Source organism: Leopardus geoffroyi, chromosome A1 (assembly GCF_018350155.1).
Source record: "Leopardus geoffroyi isolate Oge1 chromosome A1, O.geoffroyi_Oge1_pat1.0, whole genome shotgun sequence".
Taxonomy (NCBI): Eukaryota; Metazoa; Chordata; class Mammalia; order Carnivora; family Felidae; genus Leopardus; species Leopardus geoffroyi.
This window is the reverse complement of record NC_059326.1, coordinates 231,352,418-231,371,950: the sequence shown is the minus strand read 5'-3', so window position 1 is coordinate 231,371,950 and position 19,533 is coordinate 231,352,418. Positions and strand designations below refer to the sequence as shown.

The 19,533-nt window shown below is 54.5% G+C and overlaps 1 protein-coding gene across 1 annotated transcript; it reads left to right on the top strand.

Moving 5' to 3' along the window:
* Positions 1-555: 555 nt before the first annotated feature.
* On the top strand, positions 556-18,820 carry ROPN1L (rhophilin associated tail protein 1 like). Its single transcript, XM_045442038.1, has 5 exons — positions 556-1,328; positions 5,518-5,641; positions 7,080-7,241; positions 14,431-14,606; positions 18,639-18,820. Exons 1-5 carry the CDS (start codon positions 1,198-1,200, stop codon positions 18,700-18,702), a joined length of 657 nt encoding a protein of 218 aa, XP_045297994.1. The 5' UTR covers positions 556-1,197; the 3' UTR covers positions 18,703-18,820.
* Positions 18,821-19,533: the final 713 nt, after the last annotated feature.

Sequence of the window (19,533 nt, the reverse complement as noted above, 5' to 3'; positions counted from 1 at the left end):
TGTTAATTTGGAAATGTGTGTGCCCAGGTAGAGGGGTCATGGGTGGGGGTGATGCCTCTAGGGCAGGAGGAAGGGCTGCCTGACTCTTCCTGGAGATAACTTATTCCAGTTCTCCACTGTCCGGGCTAGAGGTGAGCAGGGGAAAGCGGGCTTCGGGGGCCTCATACATTCAGGGTGGGTTTAAACGTAGCCGCCTTGTACACTGCCCTGGTCGGGATTCACCAGAATGGAGCCAATTACTCTACCCATGGACCCGAACCTACTGTATCAGAAGACATGGCTTATGTCCTTCTAGACCCAATCATATTGGCTCAACCATTCCATCTTCCTTAGGAAAACAATTTAAACAGAATCTTCTTTTAGCTGAAAATCACCCGCTGTCTAAACTCCTAAGTGGCTCTTAAACTGAAATCAGCAGACCGAGTGGGAGATGCGATGGTATCGAGGCTGGGGACCGCTTGGACGAGCACGTGCAGCATGAGCGCGACAGTCGAGGAAGGCAGGGCCACATTCCTTCGGGGGAGGGGGGAGCTCGTGCCACCTGCACCGACCAGCCCCCATGATTACAACGGCTTCCTACCTACGAGGACTGAGTCACCTCGTCCTTAAGTTTACGACGCCAGAGCAAGGGGAAGGGGAGTCCTTTGTGAATTCGCCCTTCACAACTGGCAGTGGGAAATCGACCAAAAAGGTCCTTTTCTAAGCGAAACGTTCGGCTCCATATAAACAACCAATTAGTGGCGAAAGGGGGCCGGAACCAGACTGCGCAAGCGCATTACCTGCCGGCCCGGCGCGGGCGACCGTGCGGTCTCGGCCCGAGGCGTGCGCGCCTGCGCGGAGCCAGGGGGCGGGGCCCTCATGCGTCCCGGTTGCCTGGATACCTCTGCGACACAATTGGTGCCGCTGGCGCTTCAGGGCTGTGACTAGAAGGGGCAGTTGGCCTTCACTTTCCGAGGAGCCCGAGGAGGAGCGGCTGAAAGACCCGGCCGGCCACCCCGGACCTCGCGAAGCCGGCCTCCTGGCCCGCCCCCAAGTCCGGGAGCCCGGCCTCGCCACAGACCCCAGGTCCCCTCCAGGCTCCAGATCCGGGGAGGCTGGGCGGCCAGACCCTTGAGCTGCGCCTGCGCCCCGAGGCTCACGCCCCCACACGCAGCGCACCTTGATTCTTCGCAGCCTGGTCCCGGTCTGCGGAGAGCGATGCCGCTTCCCGACACCATGTTCTGCGCGCAGCAGATCCACATTCCCCCGGAACTGCCGGACATCCTGAAGCAGTTCACCAAGGCTGCCATCCGCACCCAGCCCGCCGACGTGCTGCAGTGGTCCGCGGGGTAAGCGCCTGGGAGAGCCCGCCGCTTCGCGTGGTCCGACGCTCACGACACCTTTCCCAGCTGGTGTCTACACCTGAGCGTCTAGGAAGCATCATGGTTGGGTGACCTTCCCAGAAATTACTGCAGAATGCTCACTGTCCTGCAAAGTAATGACAACTCCATCGTGGGAGAGTGGTACTTACTCAGAGTAAAACTTACAAAGCAGTTGCGTCGGGTAAAAAGTTTCTGCATTGTGTTATAAGACCAAGCCACTGAAGACCCTGTATTTTATTTGTAAAGTGATTTTTGTTTGTTTGTTTGTTTGTTTTTGTTACAAGAAGGAATCTTAGGGCCAGGTTCCTCGTGCTAGAGAATCCTCCCAGGCTTAGGTACCTGGGTCAGTTTATTAGAACCCAAACGACCAAGGTCATGTTGGGGTGATTTTCCCAAGGCTGCTGTAAAGGTTAGACTTCGCCCAGCTTAGTTCACAGAAGGCAAATATTTCTTGCAGCAAACATACTATTTCCCTAATTTTAAAGTTGCAAACAGACCTTAAAACCATTAAAATAAACCCATTTGGTTTTGAAAGGAAAGTTCTTTGTCCTTTTCAGGAAACAGACTTAGAAACTCAGTTCTATGATCCCACGAACCAGTATGAATGTAAACGTTTTATTTAGTAACCAGCATATCCAGTTTCTCTCACCTGTAAAACCAAGGTGACCTAGTTCCCTGTGGCCTACTCTAGCGAATAACCACAAAAGCTGATGGGTTAAAACAATAGGCACGTATTCTCTTACAGTTGTGGAGTCTGCAAGTCTCCGAACTTGCGAAAATCAGTTTCGCCTGGCTGTAGTCAAGCTGTCACGGCTTCTGTCTGGAGGCTCTAGGGAGAATCCAGTCCCTTGCCTTGTCTTTTCCAGCTTCTGGAACTGCCTTCCTTGTGTTCTATGGCTCATGGCCCCTTCGTCTGTAAAGCCAGAAGTGTGGCATCTCCAAGTCTCTCCCTGTGCCTCCCTCTCCCAAGGACACTTGTGATTGCATTTAGGACCCCTCAAGATAATTCAGTACAGTTTTCCCATCTCAGAATCCTCACTCACATCTACAAAAGTCCCTGTTACCACACAAAATGAGATCTGCAGGTTCTAGGATTAGGACCTGGATATCTTTGAGGCTCTTACAGAACCTACCACACAAGACTGCTTATCAATCCAGTGCTTTGCCTTGTGACAAACACTTCTGTCGTTTGCTTCTGATAGATTCTCTCTGGGTTCTTCCCCCCGAAGAAAAAAAAGTATGGCCCTGGTTTTAACCATCATTAAAGCATCAATGAAAGTCGGACGTGTAAGAGTTTATTTGTACTGGACAGAACATTCCAAGATTGAGTCACTGTTTTCTTGGAACATTAAATTATTTTAAGTTAAGCTTCACTTTAATTTAAAAGGCTCAACTGAGAACTTTGTGGATGTGCCATGCAACTGTTTTCTCTTGAGAACAATTTTGGAGTTGAGGAGTAAAAGGAAGCATTATTCACTAAGTAGTGTGTGTGAAATGGTCTCAGCCAGGTCCCAGCTGTCACCAGACAATCTGTTAGGGAGAGATGTTGCTCAGAAGAGGATGAATTGGTCTTTGAGGTTATGGCCAGGCAAGGGTAGCCTGGGTGGCTCAGTTGGTTAACCATCCAACTCTTAAAGTCTTTCAATGTTTCTTTTTGAGAGAGAGAGAGAGAGACAGACAGAGAATCAAGGGAGGGGCAGAGGGAGAGGGAGACACAGAATCCGAAGCAGGCTCCAGGCTCCGAGCTGTCAGCACAGAGCCCGGCGTGGGGCTGGAACTCACGAACCGCGAGATCGTGACCTGAACTGAAGTCGGACGCTCAACCGACTGAGCCACCCAGGCGCTCCAAGCAACCAACTCTTGATTTCTGCTTGGGTCTTGATCTCACAGTTTGTGAGATCGAGCCCCTCATTGGGCTCTGGTGCTGACCGTGCAGAGCCTGCTTGAGATTCTCTCTCTCTCTCTCTCTCTCTCTCTCTCCCTGCCTCCCTCTCTCTCTGCCCCTCCCCTGCTTTCACATGCTGTGTCTCTTTCTCTCTCTCAAAATACATAAACAAACAAACAAAAAACTTTAAGAGACAAGGCAAGGGTATTCCAGGAAGAGGAATGGCATCCGGATAAAGGGATGGTGACAGGAGAAAAAAGCAGAAAATCAGGATGCCTGTGAAGGTAACTGCAGAAGCCTCCAGGAGGCGTTCAGGTTACAAACGAGGCTTTCAGGTGGCAGAGGCGGCTCGGCCTGGCTCCCCCGCCTGTGTTCTCTGCTCTGACGCAACAACTAGTTGGCTGTACCTCGTTACGTCGCCTGTGCATCGTGCGGTATGACTGGGGCAAGAATTGGTTCAATGCTATAGGCTGCTTTCTGCTGCACGGGCCTCCGGGGAATTAGCACATCGGGGCTCGCCCCTAACGCAGACTTTCTCAGCCTGGGCACCGTTGACACTTGGGACAGGACAATTGCTTGGGGGCTGGGGGGAGGGTGGGGCTGGGGGGGGGTGTCTGGGCCTAGCAGGGCCCTTTGCAGCATCCTGGCCTGTACCCACTAGAGGCCAGTCACACCATCCACCCCCTCCTGTGACGACCAGAAATGTCTCCAGAAACTGCCAGGGCCTTCCTGGGGAGGAGAAGGGAGAACCGTTGAGGACCACTGCTTTAGAGGCTGTGTGGAGGTGGGTGAGTGGCTTGATCGGTGATGAGGAATAAAGTCCCCCAAATAGGCGAAAACCCTAATTAGGAACAATATGACAAAGCTACACACCCATGCCAACCCCCTGTCACCTTACTTCTTCCTGTCCACCTTTGTCTCTCTCACTGCTGCCCTTGTGTTAGGTCAACAAAATACGGGCGGAGAGAGGAAAAGGGGACGAGGTACAAAATTTCTGTTAGCCTATCAAATACCTAGCTACGGCTATCTTTGTTACATAATCAGAGATGTTTCTAATGACTCATATCTTTTATTACTTTTTAAGTTTACTTTTGAGAGAGAGAGAGAGAGACAGAGCTGGGGGGGGGGGGCAGAGAGAGAGAATCCCAAGGAGGCTTCAAACTGCCAATACGAGAGCCCGGTGCGGGGCTCGAACTCACAAAACGCAAGGTCGTGACCTGAGCTGAAGTCAAGAGTCGGACGCTTGACCGATTGAGCCGCCCAGGCGCCCCTCGTTATTCAGACCTTTTTGATTATGACCTGTTGGCCTGGCGGAGGATTTGCCATTCATTTCGCTGTGTATATTGTTTCTTTTTGTTGTGCTAGCCATGAGAGTGGCCGGTGACTTGCCTTCAGCGGCTGGCCACCCTTAGCTCGCCTGGTGCCTCCTCCCCGTCCCCTCCAGACAGAAGCCGAGTGTGTGTCTCATCCTGACTCGTTGCCCTAAACTGGTTCCATGTCCTCACTTGTCCCGCTAGAGGCAATATTGGCACCGATGTAAGCACCCATATTCCCACCCCAGAAAGGAACAGGGAAAGGGGAAACAATGCTAAAACCATTACTAAATTGTTACTGTTAATTACTAAATTAATTAAATTAATTGCTATTATTACTAAATTGTTAAATTTCATAAAGCAGTTTCCTAAAAAATTACTAAAACAAGGTACCAGGCAGGAAAGCGTGAAGGGTGGGGGAGGGTGGCCTCTGACTTAGAGGAGTGGGGCAGACAGGTGACCTCCCTGATCCGGGACCGTGTTGGGCTGAACCGAGATGGCCGAAGTCAGGCCCCTTGGAAGGCAGCCAGGCCAACCAAAGGGAGGGCCAGATGCCAGCTGTCAAAGTGGAAGGACTGCACTGTGGCATTGCCCTTGGGTCACTGTCGTCCCAAATCTCCGACCTCCTTTGGCAGCATTCCAGGACCCCTCATAGCGTTTGCTTGATAAGAACATGTGTTTCGGGAGCCCCCCCGCCCCTTGGCCTGATGGCTGAGCGGTACGTTCAGCCCGCTGCGGCTTGAGCTCAGTGCTCCTAGGGGCCCTACAACAGGGATTGCCATTATCGTTTTTGCAGACAGAGAAACTGAGGCACGCAGAGAGGGTTAAGTCGGAGAGCCGAGTAGAGGAGCCAAGACCCCTGGAGGGGTCCCAGGCATTGGGGGTCATTTAAGAGACTGCATTCATTACGGTGCTTTGTGTGTATCGACGAGCCTTCAGGGACATCTGTTGCTGTTAGGTATTTTTCAGCTTTGTCAAGAGGAGATCCACTGCCTGTCAAGGACAGAATTGAAATGCCCGTGGCCACTCAGAAAACGGACACAGGCCTGACTCAAGGACTCCTGAAAGTTTTGCACAAGCAGGTATGAGGGGTCTCTGTTAATCTGTCGGCTCCACAAGATAAAGTGTGGCTGCATTAACGCATCCCATCACATTTGCGAGGCCTCTGTTCCCTGTGCAAACCCGCAAGATTTAGTCAAAGGAGGGATCCGTTGTATTCAGTGCTCTTTCTCTAGTTGAAAGAACCCAACATAGCTGTTTGTGATTAGATTGTAGGAAAGTGAAATGTAATTTCTTTTAAATACCAAATTAAAACGCTAGATGCTCCTGGACTACAAGTCTGAACATTCAACTCCAAACATGGGGGCTGCAAGTCTCTTCTTGAAATATGTTTATAAAAGTTTCGTATGTGCTAAAGAAAGAATTTGCCGCCTCATTAATCTGAACAGCAGAGCGCCCTTTGGCGTCTGGTGTCCTTCGTCCAGAGAGCCCGGGCATGGGCGAGGCCCTACCCGGCACAGTCTTGCGCAAGAGTCCCGGGCCGGTGCTCTCCTGACCCACCATCTTGCTTTCAGAGAAACGAGTTACCGGATTGTGTGTTATCCGGCCAAGTTTGGCAATCCTAATGATTGCGTTGTGTTGCTAAAAATGACATCAGTGGTATCACCTTGATCTTTAAAGTGATTTGTCCCCATTACACTTTTTGACTTACCGTGCTTCTGTGCCGGATACGCTGACTTCTGGAAATCTGGAGGGAAAAACGAATAACCATCGAAAGGGGTAGCTCGGGAAAAGTCACGCTAAAATTGCTCAAAGCATTTCACGTTCAAGACCATTAGCACATCGCGGTAGTTACCACTTCTCACAGATTGTTTCAAAAAGTGGAAGGAATGAATTTGTTTTCAGTTTTCAAATTTCTCTTATTTAACTGTTAACACGTGGAACGGGTGGGATTTGAAATGTTTTCATTTTGTTTGTTGAAGTTTATTCTTTTGGTAACATGAAATCTATTGTCACGTTGGTTTCCGTACAACACCCAGCGCTCCTCCCAACAGGTGCCCTCCTCCCGTGCCCCTCCCCCACCCTCCCCTCCCCCCCACCCCCTCATCAACCCTCAGTCTGTTCTCAGTTTTTAAGAGTTAAGTTTATTTTTTCTTGCAAAGCATTTCACACAGACCACAGAGAATCACCCACCCCGTGTGCGTGTGCCCGTTTTCCTAAGTCACGACGGGAGGCCGTATGGGCCTCACCGTCCTTTTTCCTTTTGAGAAGTTAACTGTGCCGATATCGATCGGCTCGCCGCGCCCTCCTGCCGGGCGAGCATTCCCCCACACACCTTCCCACCCAGCTCTCCCCGGGCTCTGTGTGTTGTGAATTCAGAGCTCATCTCTTCCCAGCAAGCAGTTATGCGCCTGGGATGAGTTTAAAGATTCATCGGCATTATGTTTCACGGGTTTTTAAACCTTAATACTTGCAGACGTAAAAACGTACTGATTTTGTCATACTGTGTTTTCTATACAGTGTAGCCACAAGCAGTATGTGGAATTAGCACATCTTGAGCAGAAATGGAAAAATCTGTGCCTGCCAGTAGAAACCTTCAGAACTCTGCTGCAGCTGGATCCTTGCGAAAACAAAATCGAGTGGATAAAATTTTTAGCGCTCGGATGTAGCATGCTTGGTGGGGTACGTACCTACAAGTAGCGTATTAATCATCCTGGGTAATCATAGGCCTGGCTTGAAAATAATGGAGGTGTTTCAGTAACTGAAGGAAACACTCTCATTACTTTACTCACTTTGTCTAAGAGAAGCAATTTTTTTTTTTCCAGAGACTATCGTATTTTTTTCAATGTTTATTGATTTATTGAGACAGATTGAGAGAGAGAGCGAGTGAAGGAGGGACAGAAAAGGGGGGAGAATCCCAAGCAGGCTCCATGCCGTCAGCACAGAGCCCAACACGGGGTCAAACTCACGAACCTCGAGATCATAACCTGAGCCGAAGTCAGATGCTCACCCAGCGGAGCCACCCAGGCGCCCCTGGGCTTACAGTTATCTTAATTTGGGAAAGTTAAAGACTTACGAATGCTTCAATTTTAAAATTGTTAACAGTAGATAAAATATCATTAAAAGTAGATTAAAGGGGCGCCTGGGTGGCGCAGTCGGTTAAGCGTCCGACTTCAGCCAGGTCACGATCTCGTGGTCCGGGAGTTTGAGCCCCGCGTCGGGCTCTGGGCTGATGGCTCAGAGCCTGGAGCCTGTTTCCGATTCTGTGTCTCCCTCTCTCTCTGCCCCTCCCCCGTTCATGCTCTGTCTCTGTCCCAAAAATAAATAAACGTTGAAAAAAAAAAAAAGTAGATTAAAAAAGTAGATAAAATATCATTAAAAGGCATTTGGGTTTTAGAAGAGAACGCATCAGTGACTTTTTATGAAACTACACACCGTTTTGTAAGCAGATGTTATTTTCCTCCTCTGTGGGAAGAGGCGTAAAGTTAGTTTATATTTGAGTTAAAATCTGTGATTAGTCGGTGACAGATATAGTGAACTTGGCTTATGTTGAAGTACGACCGTTGGGAATCAAGACACAGGCGACTCTCCAATTCTCAAGGTAAGGGTGTCTCTGAACCGAGGGGGGCGGGGAGAGGAGGGACCGGACTGCTTTGGGGATCTGGACGCTGTCTCTCCAGCTCCAGTGTTCGAGTCTGTGAGACACCGGGGTCCGGGGCAGGAAGAGCTACTACTGTCCGCTTGTGAAGAAGGGGTTTTTAAGAGAAGTGGCCCCTTCACTGCCGAGATGGCCACCTGTTTTCTGCCCTCCCTTTTTATAGTCTTTGCACCGCAGAGAGCATAACTGGTAATTCACAGTCCACGCTTCACGACGCACTCCTCTCCGGTTTTAATTTTAGACAGTCATTTAATGTCAGAAACGCCCATGATCCCCACATGATCGCTAACACCAACAATGCGCCACTGCTGAGGGCCTCTGCTCTCTTCCTCCATTCGATCCCCCTGCCTCCCTGGCCCGAAGCAACCGCTATCCCCAATCTCACGCTTCCTGGGGGCCACGTACATACCCCAAGAAATACATTATCTCAGGGCACCTGGCTAGCTCAGTCGGTTTTAAGCGTCCAACTTCGGCTCAGGTCATGATCTCGTAGTTCATGAGTTCGAGCCCCGCACTGGGCTCTGTGCTGACAGCTCAGAGCCTGGAGCCTGCTCCGGATTCCGTGTCTCCCTCTCTGCAACCCCACCCCCTGCCTCCCCCCGGCTCATATTCTGTGTGTGCCTCTCTCTCTCTAAAATAAATGACCATTAAAAAAAAAATAAAAAGAAAGAAAGAACATTATTTTATTTTCGTTGGTTTCAACTTTATGAAAAGAGGATTCTGTTATTAGTAACCTTCTGGAACTTCTTTTCACTCCCAGTTAGATTTCCTTATCTGTCCGTCTGTATCATTACAGACCGATGTAGGTCGTGCATGGCCTCTGCCGTGTCATAGCCACTCTGTGATGGACCACAGTTCACTGGTTCTACTCGGGGCCCCAGTGAGAAAGTGGGAAACCCCAGGAGAGCCAGGTGCTGGCTGGACGCTGCACACTGAGCTGCACAGGGGCCCGGAGGCAGTGTTTCCACCAGCCGTGGAGAGGACGGCAGCCCCAGGGACCCTCCTGCGGCCAAGACGGGCCCCGACGTGACCGGGGGGAAGGACAAAGTCAGATTTCGTTACTGAAGCTAACGTTGCCTTGCTTGGTTCATCTGGAACTCCTGTGAAAGCAAGATTTTCATAATGTAAAATGAGTGTCTAATATTTGAACGGATGTTTATGGTGTAGTTGTGAAATTCAGATTTTCCCAGAAGGCAGAATGTTTCATACTGTGGGGGAGCCACCTTTGTCACTTTCACTTCAAGCCTGACGGTTAAGCGCTAGATTTGGAGCCAGGCCAGAGCAAGCGACAGGGTCTCTTGTCCACGCGTCGGGTGGGACGCTAGGTGGAGACATCTGGTCACCTTCTGAACGCAACACCGGGGAAGGGGCCAGGACACCAGCGTGGGCGCCCCTCCTTTCCTCCTTGAATAAGTCTGTCATCCTGGCTGGTCAGCGTGGGGTCCGGTCCCGTCCCCGAGCCAGGCCACCTCGGCAGTAGTGCTCGCTGTGAGCCGTGGACTCTGGAGCCAGGCGGTCAGGGAAGGTCCCCCTCCTGCTGGTCCCCGTCCCCTCTGGTCCACCAGCCGTGTAGGTGGGGAAGGGAGAGGGGGGCCGGGGGGGTGCAGGTGGCCCGGGGCAGCCAGGCCCCGAAGGAGAGAGGCCACTGGATGCCCACGCATTGGCGGGGCAGCGTGGAGGCGCATCAGCAACCCGAAGCTGTGCCTCGGAGGGGACGGTTGTGGTGTCGTGGGGCGTCTTAGCCTTTATGTTTATGCTTTTTAAAAACCCTTCAGAGGGAGGAGACGGAGCGGTGACGTGGAAGGAAAGGACAAGTATTTTACGACGGATTGCTGCCCGTTCCCCCTTCCACAGAGGCTTTCCGGTAAACTGGAATCTGTTGGCTGTGTCGGCACAACGGGCTCGACCCCGCCGCCTCCATCCACGGTCTCTGCGTGGCTGGTGGCAGACGCGTCCTCCGTGCTGTCCGTGCTCTCAAATTCCTCTTCGAAATCGCCGGGCAGAGGGATCAAATGCAAGGTCTCTGCGAAGACCAGAAGCTCTACTTAAACTTCAGAGTCCTGTGAATCGCGCCTGCCTGCCTTCCTTGCTTCACAAACGTGTGCTGAGCTCTGCTTCGAGCTGGGCCCCGTCCTGAGTGGACAGAACAGGCAGACGTGCCTCGCCGCCACCTGGCTTACCGCGTGGCGAGCCACAAACGGGGTTCCGGGCCGTGTGCGCTGCCCGGGGCAGGTGGGAGGCGGGGCGGGAGTGCTGGTGACTCCCGCCCCCCCTGCTTCGATGCCGTGCGATGCTTGCCCGGCAAGATGACATTTCATGTCGTGATCTTTGAGTTTCCTTTTCTGCAGCACCGGCAGTGATCCTAAGCATCGAAGCAGGGGATCAAAATTCTTTGCTTTGTTTTTTTAAGCTTGAGGACCTCTTTTAGTACAAAAAAATGTTGTGAATGAAGTCCCCGCCACCCTCCGCCCACACTGAGGGAGGAAGCCCGGAATGGCAAACCACCGACCCGACGCTCGAGAGCCTCTGAGAAGCATGAACTTCGCTCTGCGTCCGGTGGCCAGGACGCGTGTGCGTAACGCGATTTTCCATCCAAACGCGCCGCTTACAAATGGGCGTCACGTCCAGGGTTCTCGCCGTGGGCTGGGACGTTCAGCGCCTTGTCTCTATTCTCCTTAATCCTCCAGCAGCCCTCTGCGGAAGGGCCGTCCCGGGCCTCGCACCATGACTAGTCATGGAGGGAGGCTCAGGGACTCAGATTGCAAGTGGCAGAGCGGGATCTGAACGCAGACCACGGGCTCCACGCTGCCGACGCACGGCCACCGGGCTCCCTGGGGACTCTGTAGCCCAGGAGTGTGCCGCCCTCGGGTTGGGGCACCGTATGAGAGCCTGCAGGTTCCTGTCTCAGAGAATGACCGCTCCCAAGGACTGTCATTAATATCACTTGATTTCCTAAAAGGAGTTTTACTCTGAAAAGCTCTCCCTGCCAGCCTCCTCGCAGGGCCCAGCTGGAATTCTTAGGACAACCTCCAAGCACAGTGGGTCATCTCCCCGGTGGCCCAGTGATGGAGGCAGCGTCCTGGCTCGCTCCCCTATTCAGGTTTCCCAGCTTGGCCTCTGAGCCCATTCTGAGGTGCCCACGAGAAGTCCTTTTACCGTCTGACTGTGGAAAAGAAACAGCCCCCCGCCGTGGGTGGGAGCCTCACGTCACAGACAAGTTTGGTAACTGTCTCCACCAGGAGGGCTGCTCTTGGGCCCCTGGGGTCTCCGGCCCCCAGCACCAGGCACCCCACTGCTGAGGGTCTCCCCCAGGGGGGAGAAAGAGGCGGGGTGCACCCCACCTACATGCCTCCACTGGCCACGTCCCTGTGCTCACACGTGGGGGCCCTCCCTCCTCCCCGGACGGCGACATGGGCAGCATCGGCCCTCACGAACGGGCTTCTCCCGCGGACCGAGTCCCGCCATCTCGAGGGTACCCGTCCGCCACCCTCACCTGCCGCAGGTCCCCGAACTGAACTGCCTGCGTTTTAGATGAGAAAACCCCTGAGGATGAGGAAGGAAGTGAAAAGGTGCTCAGACGTTTTCAAAGTGAAGTGCGGGGGTGACGCCACTGCTTGAGGTACTGAGCTCTCCCTCCCGGCTGCCATCAGGCCGCGCCTCAGAGGAGACCCCCCTTCTTCTTTTTAAAGGGATCAGTCACGATGTTACACAGACTGTTGGGGGAGGCGTGAGGTGCCTCTGTTGTCACCACAAGAGCAGCTAAAATTCTGAAACAGAAACTTCCACAGAGCTGGTGCCCTGAAGCTGCTCAGGAAACAGCGGGTGTCTCCAGGCCTGTCTTTGTCTCCTGTCCCCGCCTGAATCGCATTCGACGGCTCAGACTTAAGTGCTGGGTTAGAAGCGAGTGCAGCCACACCTTCCAGAAGAGCTTGTGTCAGGAGAGTGAGTCGGAGCAGGGGCGCCTGCCTACGAGGGTCTTCTGGCTGGAGAGCAACCCTTGGGAGCGGAGAAATCTGGCTCAGGTACAAAGCCAGGCAAGTTGCCTTCCGAACCCTCGTGGATATAAAAATGGCTGTGCATCTCATTGCCAGAAATGTTAACACCGGTAGCATCATCGGGCCTTTGCACAAGGCAGGGATGCTGGGATGTTTTGATGTACTTTTTCCTTAAATACCTCCTCCTCGGAAGCATTGGAGCCATAGTTCCTCAGACCTCGTCTGCTTGCTCTGCGAAGGCTGCTTCCGTCCCCATCATCCCTCCTGAGGCTCAGCATTGCCACACCCACCGGCGACTCTCTCCCGCTTGTGACGGATATAAAAGCAAAATCTGACAAGACCACGTGTCTTTGAAAGGTCTCAAGCGGCCCTCGGTCCCGGGTGGTGTGGGAAGTGGCTTTCCAGACACCTGGAGCCCCGGCTATGGCGATGGGGAGCTCTGGGCTGGTCAGGCCTCCTCTCCTCCAGCCCCCAGCCCGGTGCCTGGAGTCCCCGATGGTGGCAGCTCACCTTCCCGCCCCCCCCCCCCCCACTAGCCTGGTGGCTCTTCATGTTGCTGGGGTGTGTTCACTGCTCCTGCCCTGCTGGCTTCACCTCAGGCCAGCCGCTCAGCCGCTGGGCCCCACTGACTCCCTTTTAGCCCTCTCCCCCTCTCCCTGCTGGAAGCGTGAGGCATCTTCTCTGGCATGACTGTGAGGAGCCGGTCGAGCTCCTGGAGCCTGGTGGAGGCGCACTGCCTTGTTGTGAGGGTCCGCGGAGAGCCAGCCGCGAGGCAGCGAGTCCGCCGGCAACTTGGGTCAGGGCGGGGGCAGGTCTGTCTCCAGTCGAGCCTCCAGATGAGGCCCCAACCCTGGCCAACACCTTGACTGGAGCCGTGAACGGGCCAGCTAAGCAGTGCCAACTCCTGACCCACAGAAACTTAGAGAGAGTAAAGGTGACTCCAGACATTTGTGTGTCCCTCAGGGTGTCAGGTTTGTCCCCCTACGCAGCCTCAGTCCTGGTCAGGCAGGTCCGTGTGTGACCGTCCCATCTGTGTTTTTCTCACTCTTTCCTCCCAAGTGCAGCCCCCTAAACAGCCTCCTCTCTGCAGGGGAGAAGAGCCCTGACTGGCATGAGGTGTAAATGCTCCCACCATGGCTGGTCTCGAGCTACCAATGGGAGGTCAACCCTCTCAATAAACTCCTGGAAAGTTTACAGTCCGCAAGAGCTGGTCCCCTGCGCACAGGCCTGGTCCCTGCGTCTCCACGAGGCTCTCGTGGGGTCACCGGGGATCCGATACAGTCTAGCACTAAACCAGCGCTGTCTGCGTGGGCCTTCCCACTGTGTTGGACGTAGGCAGTGGCTCCCCCTCCGTGAGTGCGTTTCCTTGAGCCTTCCTGGTTTGGAGGGAGTCAGCCCGCTCAGAGCTTGTGCCTTGGTGGGAGACGCACGGCTTCTCCCAGGCCTGGCTTTCGGGCTCAAAGCCAAAGTACCGGCAGCCGGTGAGGGGGTGGGGGTGACCGACCCAGGCAGAGGGAGGCACGGTGCACAGGGGCGAAGGGGCTGGTGCTTCCCGGAGCTGAGACAAGGCCCAGAGCAAGGCCGGCCCTGCCTGGGGCCTGCACGGAGCCCGACGGGCAGGTGACACGTCTACTTGGTGAGCGTTAGCTCCGTCCCCTAGGCATGTGGTGACGCCGAAGGGGCTGGTGAGTTCTGCGCTGGCTTGGGGCCCGTCTTGAGGGGGCTGATACTCCCTCACGTCCTGGAGAGTCATTCCCATTTTATTTTTTTATTTTTTTAGGTTTATTTATTTGTTTTGAGAGAGAGAGAAAGTGTGAGTCAAGGAGGGGCAGAGAGAGAGAGAGAGATTGCACTGTCAGTGCCAGAGCTTGACACGGGGCTCGAACTCACCAACTGTGAGATCATGACCTGAGCTGAAACCGAGAGTCAGATGCTTAAGCGACTGAGCCACCCAAGTGCGCCCCCCCCCCCATTTTAATATAAAATAAAATCTGTGGATTAACATTCTTTTCAGGCCAATCGCATCGTGATCAGACCTTCCCTTTTCTTTGTTTATGGCAATTGTAACCTTACCCAGTTCTTCATTTAGATCGAGGAGAACATGCCCTTCGGAGACTTCCTGTCAAATACGCTCCGGCGTTTTCTCTGCGGGTGTCTTAGGCTTCCGTTTCAGCGGTGCCAAGCGGTAATTGTTTCCCCCTGTCTGTCGTGTCTCTAGTCACTGAACACTTCGATGAAGCATCTGTGTGAGATCCTGACCACGGACCCCGAGGGCGGGCCCGCGCGCATCCCGTTTGAGACTTTCTCCTACGTCTACCGTTACTTGTCCAAGATGGACTCGGACGTCCCTGAGGGGGACACAGAGTCCTATCTCGCCACTTTAAAGGACACCGTGTGAGTACAAGCGCTCCCCGGAATTCGAGTGTGCTGATGCCCCGAGAGGGTCCTTTCTCCCTCTTTTCCTCAGACGAATGGGTTCCTGCGGATCCTGCCCGTGCTGGGAGGGGAGGGCCACGCACACCGGCTCCCAGGTGTCCCTCAGCCGCACCAGAGAAAGCCACACGGAAGGAGGCGGCTTTTCTCCGGGTGTGACCCGGGGGGGGGGGGGGGACGCTGGTTCTCTTCACACTTGAGAGGGAGGGTTTATCCTGTCTTTAAGACGAGTTTATCCAGAATTTATCCTGATTCTTTCGGGCGTCAAATGGTTTCACATCACAGCGTGTTAAAGCGGAAGATGGAAGTGTCTCCGCAATGACCCTGCGGGGGGGGGGGGGTGACTTCCCGCCGTGTTCCTTGAATGTGTCCCCTTCTGTCTTTGCTGGGAGGGGCCGGACACCAGACTGACAGAGTGACAGACATGGCCGGCCCGCAGGCAGGGCTGAGGGCCCTGAGAACAAGGGAGCAGAGGCGGACACGCGGGGGCAGGGCACCCACCGCTCACCAGGCCTTGTCCCCGCCGCCAGACTCTGGTCCCCTCCGGCCCAGGGATGCCAGGGCCAGCGCCCAGACTCCCCAGCTGCCGCGGTGGCCGTCTCTCCTCAGCTCGGCCTCCTGGACCGTGTTGTGTCCCCCCTCCTCCAGGACCCACGTCCTCCGCCGTCCAGCCTGCCCCTTCCCCCATGTGCCGCCTGCTGACTTGGCCCGCGCTCCTCCTGGGGGACAGCACGCCAGGTGACCCCCTTCCTGCCGACACTCCTGACGCCACAGTTCTTGGGGACTCGCCCCTCCCCTCTCCGATGTCCACGTGGATGTCTCTCACCTTCCCCTCTCCCCAGCGCCCCTCCCCCTGCAGCCGGCTCCCCACCTCCCGGGCTGCGTCCCGGGAGGAAAATGTACCCTGCCCAGCGCCTCCCTTCTTTCCTGAGACCTCCAGTACCACCCCTGGCTGCCTCCCGGTGGCGCGTGATAGGAGGGGACTGCCCGCCCTGGGACTGTCCCCTTCTTGACTCCTGGTCCCACCTCGTCTGGTCACAGTCACGCTCTTCCTGTGTCAGTCTTAGAGCATGCGCCTGACCTCAGGTCCTCACGGTGGGCGCTACATAGACCCTGTCCTGTCACCTCGCCCCAGACCCATTCTCTAGCTCCAGACCCAGCCTGTCCCGTGGCCCGGAGGCAGCTTACGCCCTGCCAAGGACAGCAGCATCCCAGAGTTGAACCAGGCCTTCGGAGACTCGCTCCTGCTGTCCCTTCCCCCCCCCCCCACCCCACCTCTGGGAATCTCAGCCCCCAGCCCTGTTTTGAAGCCAGTCTTGCTTCCCAGCTCTGGAAGAGTCCCACTTGACCTTCCCGCTGGGATGTGTGTGCACGAGCCAGGCTGAACGTGTCCCAGCAGAAATCCACCTTCTTTCCCATGAGTTCCCCCACTGGTTTCCCTCTTTCTGTAAACCGAGCCACCCTCCTCCCCACGAGGGAGGTCAGAGCAGAGACATGGGTGCCCCTGTCCTCCCCTGCCCCCCCTTGACCCTTCTCACATCTTTCTGTCCTTCCCTCCACTCCTATGTCCCCACCTCCCACTGCCCCTGTCTCTAGCCGTCTGCAGTTAGCTGGCCTTTAATTTTTTTTAATGTTTGTTTTTGGGAGAGAGAGAGAGAAAGAGACAGAGTGCAGTGGGGGGGGGGGGGGGGGAGGAGGGGCAGAGAGAGAAGGAGACACAGAATCCGAAACAGGCTCCAGGTTCTGGGCCGTCAGCACAGAGCCCGACACGGGGCTCGAACCCACGGACCGTGAGATCATGACCTGAGCCGAAGTCCGATGCTTAACTGACTGAGCCCCCCAGGCGCCCCGTCAGCTGGCCTTTAAGAGGGAAAACCTCTGCGCCTTCATGGCCTCCGGGTCCCGCAGGCTCTGAACACTGCCCACCCGCAGGCTCGCTCCTCTGGTTCTCACTTGATGACCCCTGCTCATCGTGCTTCAGCCACACGGGTCCCGAGTGTTTCAAGCAGGCCAAGCTCCCCCAGCCCAAGCATGCTTGTTCTTCCCGAACATCCCACCCCCTTTGCCTGGCTGCCCCACGTCCCTGCTCAGAGAGGCCTCTCCTACAGGCCCCTCTCTGTCCCTCTGTGAGGTCATCTGATGTGATGTTCGTGGAGGGTGGCGACGGGATGCGGTGCCGTCTGCCCGCCCAGTGGTGCCCAGGGGACCCTTGGCCTGCCTGCCCCCCCATAGGTGGTGGAGGAGGAGAGGTTCAGAGCCTCTAGGGAGTCTGGGTTGTGTCCAGTGAAGAGCCTACCGAGGGAACCGGGGGTGGGTTCTGGCCAGAAGACCCTCGAGAGGCATGATGACTCCGGAAACTTCTGCAGAGGTCCAGACCAGAGCTGACAAATAGGGCGAGGCTGTAGCACTGCCCCAGACTGGGGAGGCTAACTGGATGGCAGGGGTCGGCGACAGGCTTCCAGGACTGTGGGCCCGTGGGCCTGGGGCTGAGCACCGGACCCCCACCCCCTCCCCGCCTGCCTGTGCACACTTGCTAAGTAGGCCTCTTTTTGCAGCGGGAGTGATTTCTTTCTACTCGGTAATTCGTTGATTCCCTCCACGATTCCCTCAGTGTTTGAGACACTTTGACTTTGCCAAAGTCAAAGGCGCTGGACATGACCTTGCACTGATGCGCCACAGGTGTGCGTGGGAGAGACGGGCTGGGCCGCACAGGCCTACCAGGGGCCCCCGGCTGAGGAGGTGCCCCGGGGGCTGACCCTGAGATGGCTCTGCAGGGACCTCGCCCCGGAGGTGTGCGAAGCCCCTGGAAGGTTGGAGTGGCCCCTTCCTGTGTCCAGAAGAATCTGGTGCGGTGCATTCACGGCGAGATTTGTTCTGAAGCCGTTAGCTACTACCTGAGGTGAAGAGTCACTGGTTCCCAAGGAAGGTCCGCGTAACATCGCACTCAGTGCTTTCCTTCCATCACTCGGTGGATGGCTCTTCCTTCCCGCGGGAAATACACTCCGGTTGGGCCTCGGCTTGCTATCCGCACCACTAACACGGCAAGCACACTCTGCCCGGCGGCTTGAGGACCATCGGGTCTGCCGTGGCTGGAAATCCTCACAGCCCGGATAGCAAGAGGGCAGGCGGACACGCATCCTTCTGCAAGATTCTGTTCTTGGTCTCCAAGGAGCCATGGCGGGAGACTGTTTGGCAAGCGGGATCCCCTTGGGAACGTAGGAGATGGTTGCCTTTCGTGGTAAAAGACGGGTTAGAGCCACCAACCGGTGTCCCTTTCGCCTGTAAAAATACGAGCCTCTGAGACCATTCTCGCCTTCCCCGCCGACCACGCAGAAGTTCAGCATTTTTACATCCACTGATGCTGACAATAGTAGTTTGCTAATGTTCACCATCTCTTAAGAAATAAAAGTATCTCTAGTTAAAAGAAGAAAATCGAGGGACATGCTGTTGTCAATGCCAAAGTTTCAGAGACGCAAGACACCCTTTCAGTTTTACTGGACCGACGTTATATATATATTAATGTTTATTTGAGGGAGAGAGAGCGCGCAAGCTGAAGAGGGGCAGAGAAGAGAGGGAGACGGAGAATCCCAAGCAGCCTCCGAGCTGTCAGCACAGAGCCCAGTGCGGGGCTCGGACCCACGAACCGTTGAGGTCGTGACCTGAGCCCAAGTCAGACATTTAACCGACTGAGCCTCCCAGACGCCCCCGGCCAACTTTTTAAATAGAAGGATACTTTTGTTTCAGTAGTGACTAAAATTTGAAGGGTCAGTGAAGAAAAACATATAAAGTATGGATCGTTTCACCTAGAAATAAATGCCCATTTTTATACAAGAAAATAGAATGCTTTCTTTTCAGAGGTAAGAATGACTGATTAGAGACCAGAAAGAATCCATTTTTCTAGGTAAAACTTTTCAATTGTTTTGCGCTTCATAAAAATCGTACTGCGTGCTGTGAGAAGTTACTAATAAGTGTCTTTATCTGTTTCCAATTTAGAGACTCTAGAAAGAACGGCATGATAGGACTTTCGGATTTCTTCATTCTGACAAGGAAAGTTTAGGAAACCTCGAAGACAAAGTGTAGAAGACAGAGCCATTAATACAGAAGAGAACACTTCTTAATGTCAAGTGGTGCCTTTGTAAAACGTCGGCACCAAATACAGCTTGTCACTAACCACATACATGTGTAGCATGAATTTTTCTCCGGGTGGAAGTTCGGTGCGGCCAGTGAAACACAGCAGGGCGGGGGGGGGGGGGGTCTTCTAAATGACGGCTCTTCACATGCTTCCTGAAGCACCTTACGTGTGAAGGATTCACAGCAGGGAAACAGTCTTTTTGAGTGAAACGATCTCGGTGGGTGCTACAGAATAGGGAGGGGGAGGGGCGGCGTAAAAACTGGCCACTCTGTTTCCTCCTTGGAGGCTCCCGGCCAGTGGGGTGTTTGCTCCCCGGGGGGAGCACACGTAAGACGCCCCAAGAAGAGCGTCCTCTGCTGAAGCGGGATGTGTTCCGGGAGACGTGGCCCTGGAGAAGGCCTGCTGGCTGGAAGAGGGTCACGGCCGCCGGGGAAACAAAGCGGACCATTTACACCACGGAACAGAAATAAGCATCTCGGGGACACTTGGGTGGCCCAGTCGGTCAAGCATCCAGCTTCAGGGCTCCGGTCGCCATCTCGAAGTTGGTGAGTTCGAGCCCCGCCTAGGGCTCTGTGCCGACAGCTCGGAGCCTGGAGCCTGCTTCGGATTCTGTGTCTCCCTCTCTCTCCCTCTGCCCCTCCCCTGCTCACGCTCTGTCTCTCAAAAATGAGTAAATGTTAAAAAAAAAAAAATTTTTTTAACATTTATTTATTTTTGAGACAGAGAGAGACAGAGTATGAACAGAGGAGGGTCTGA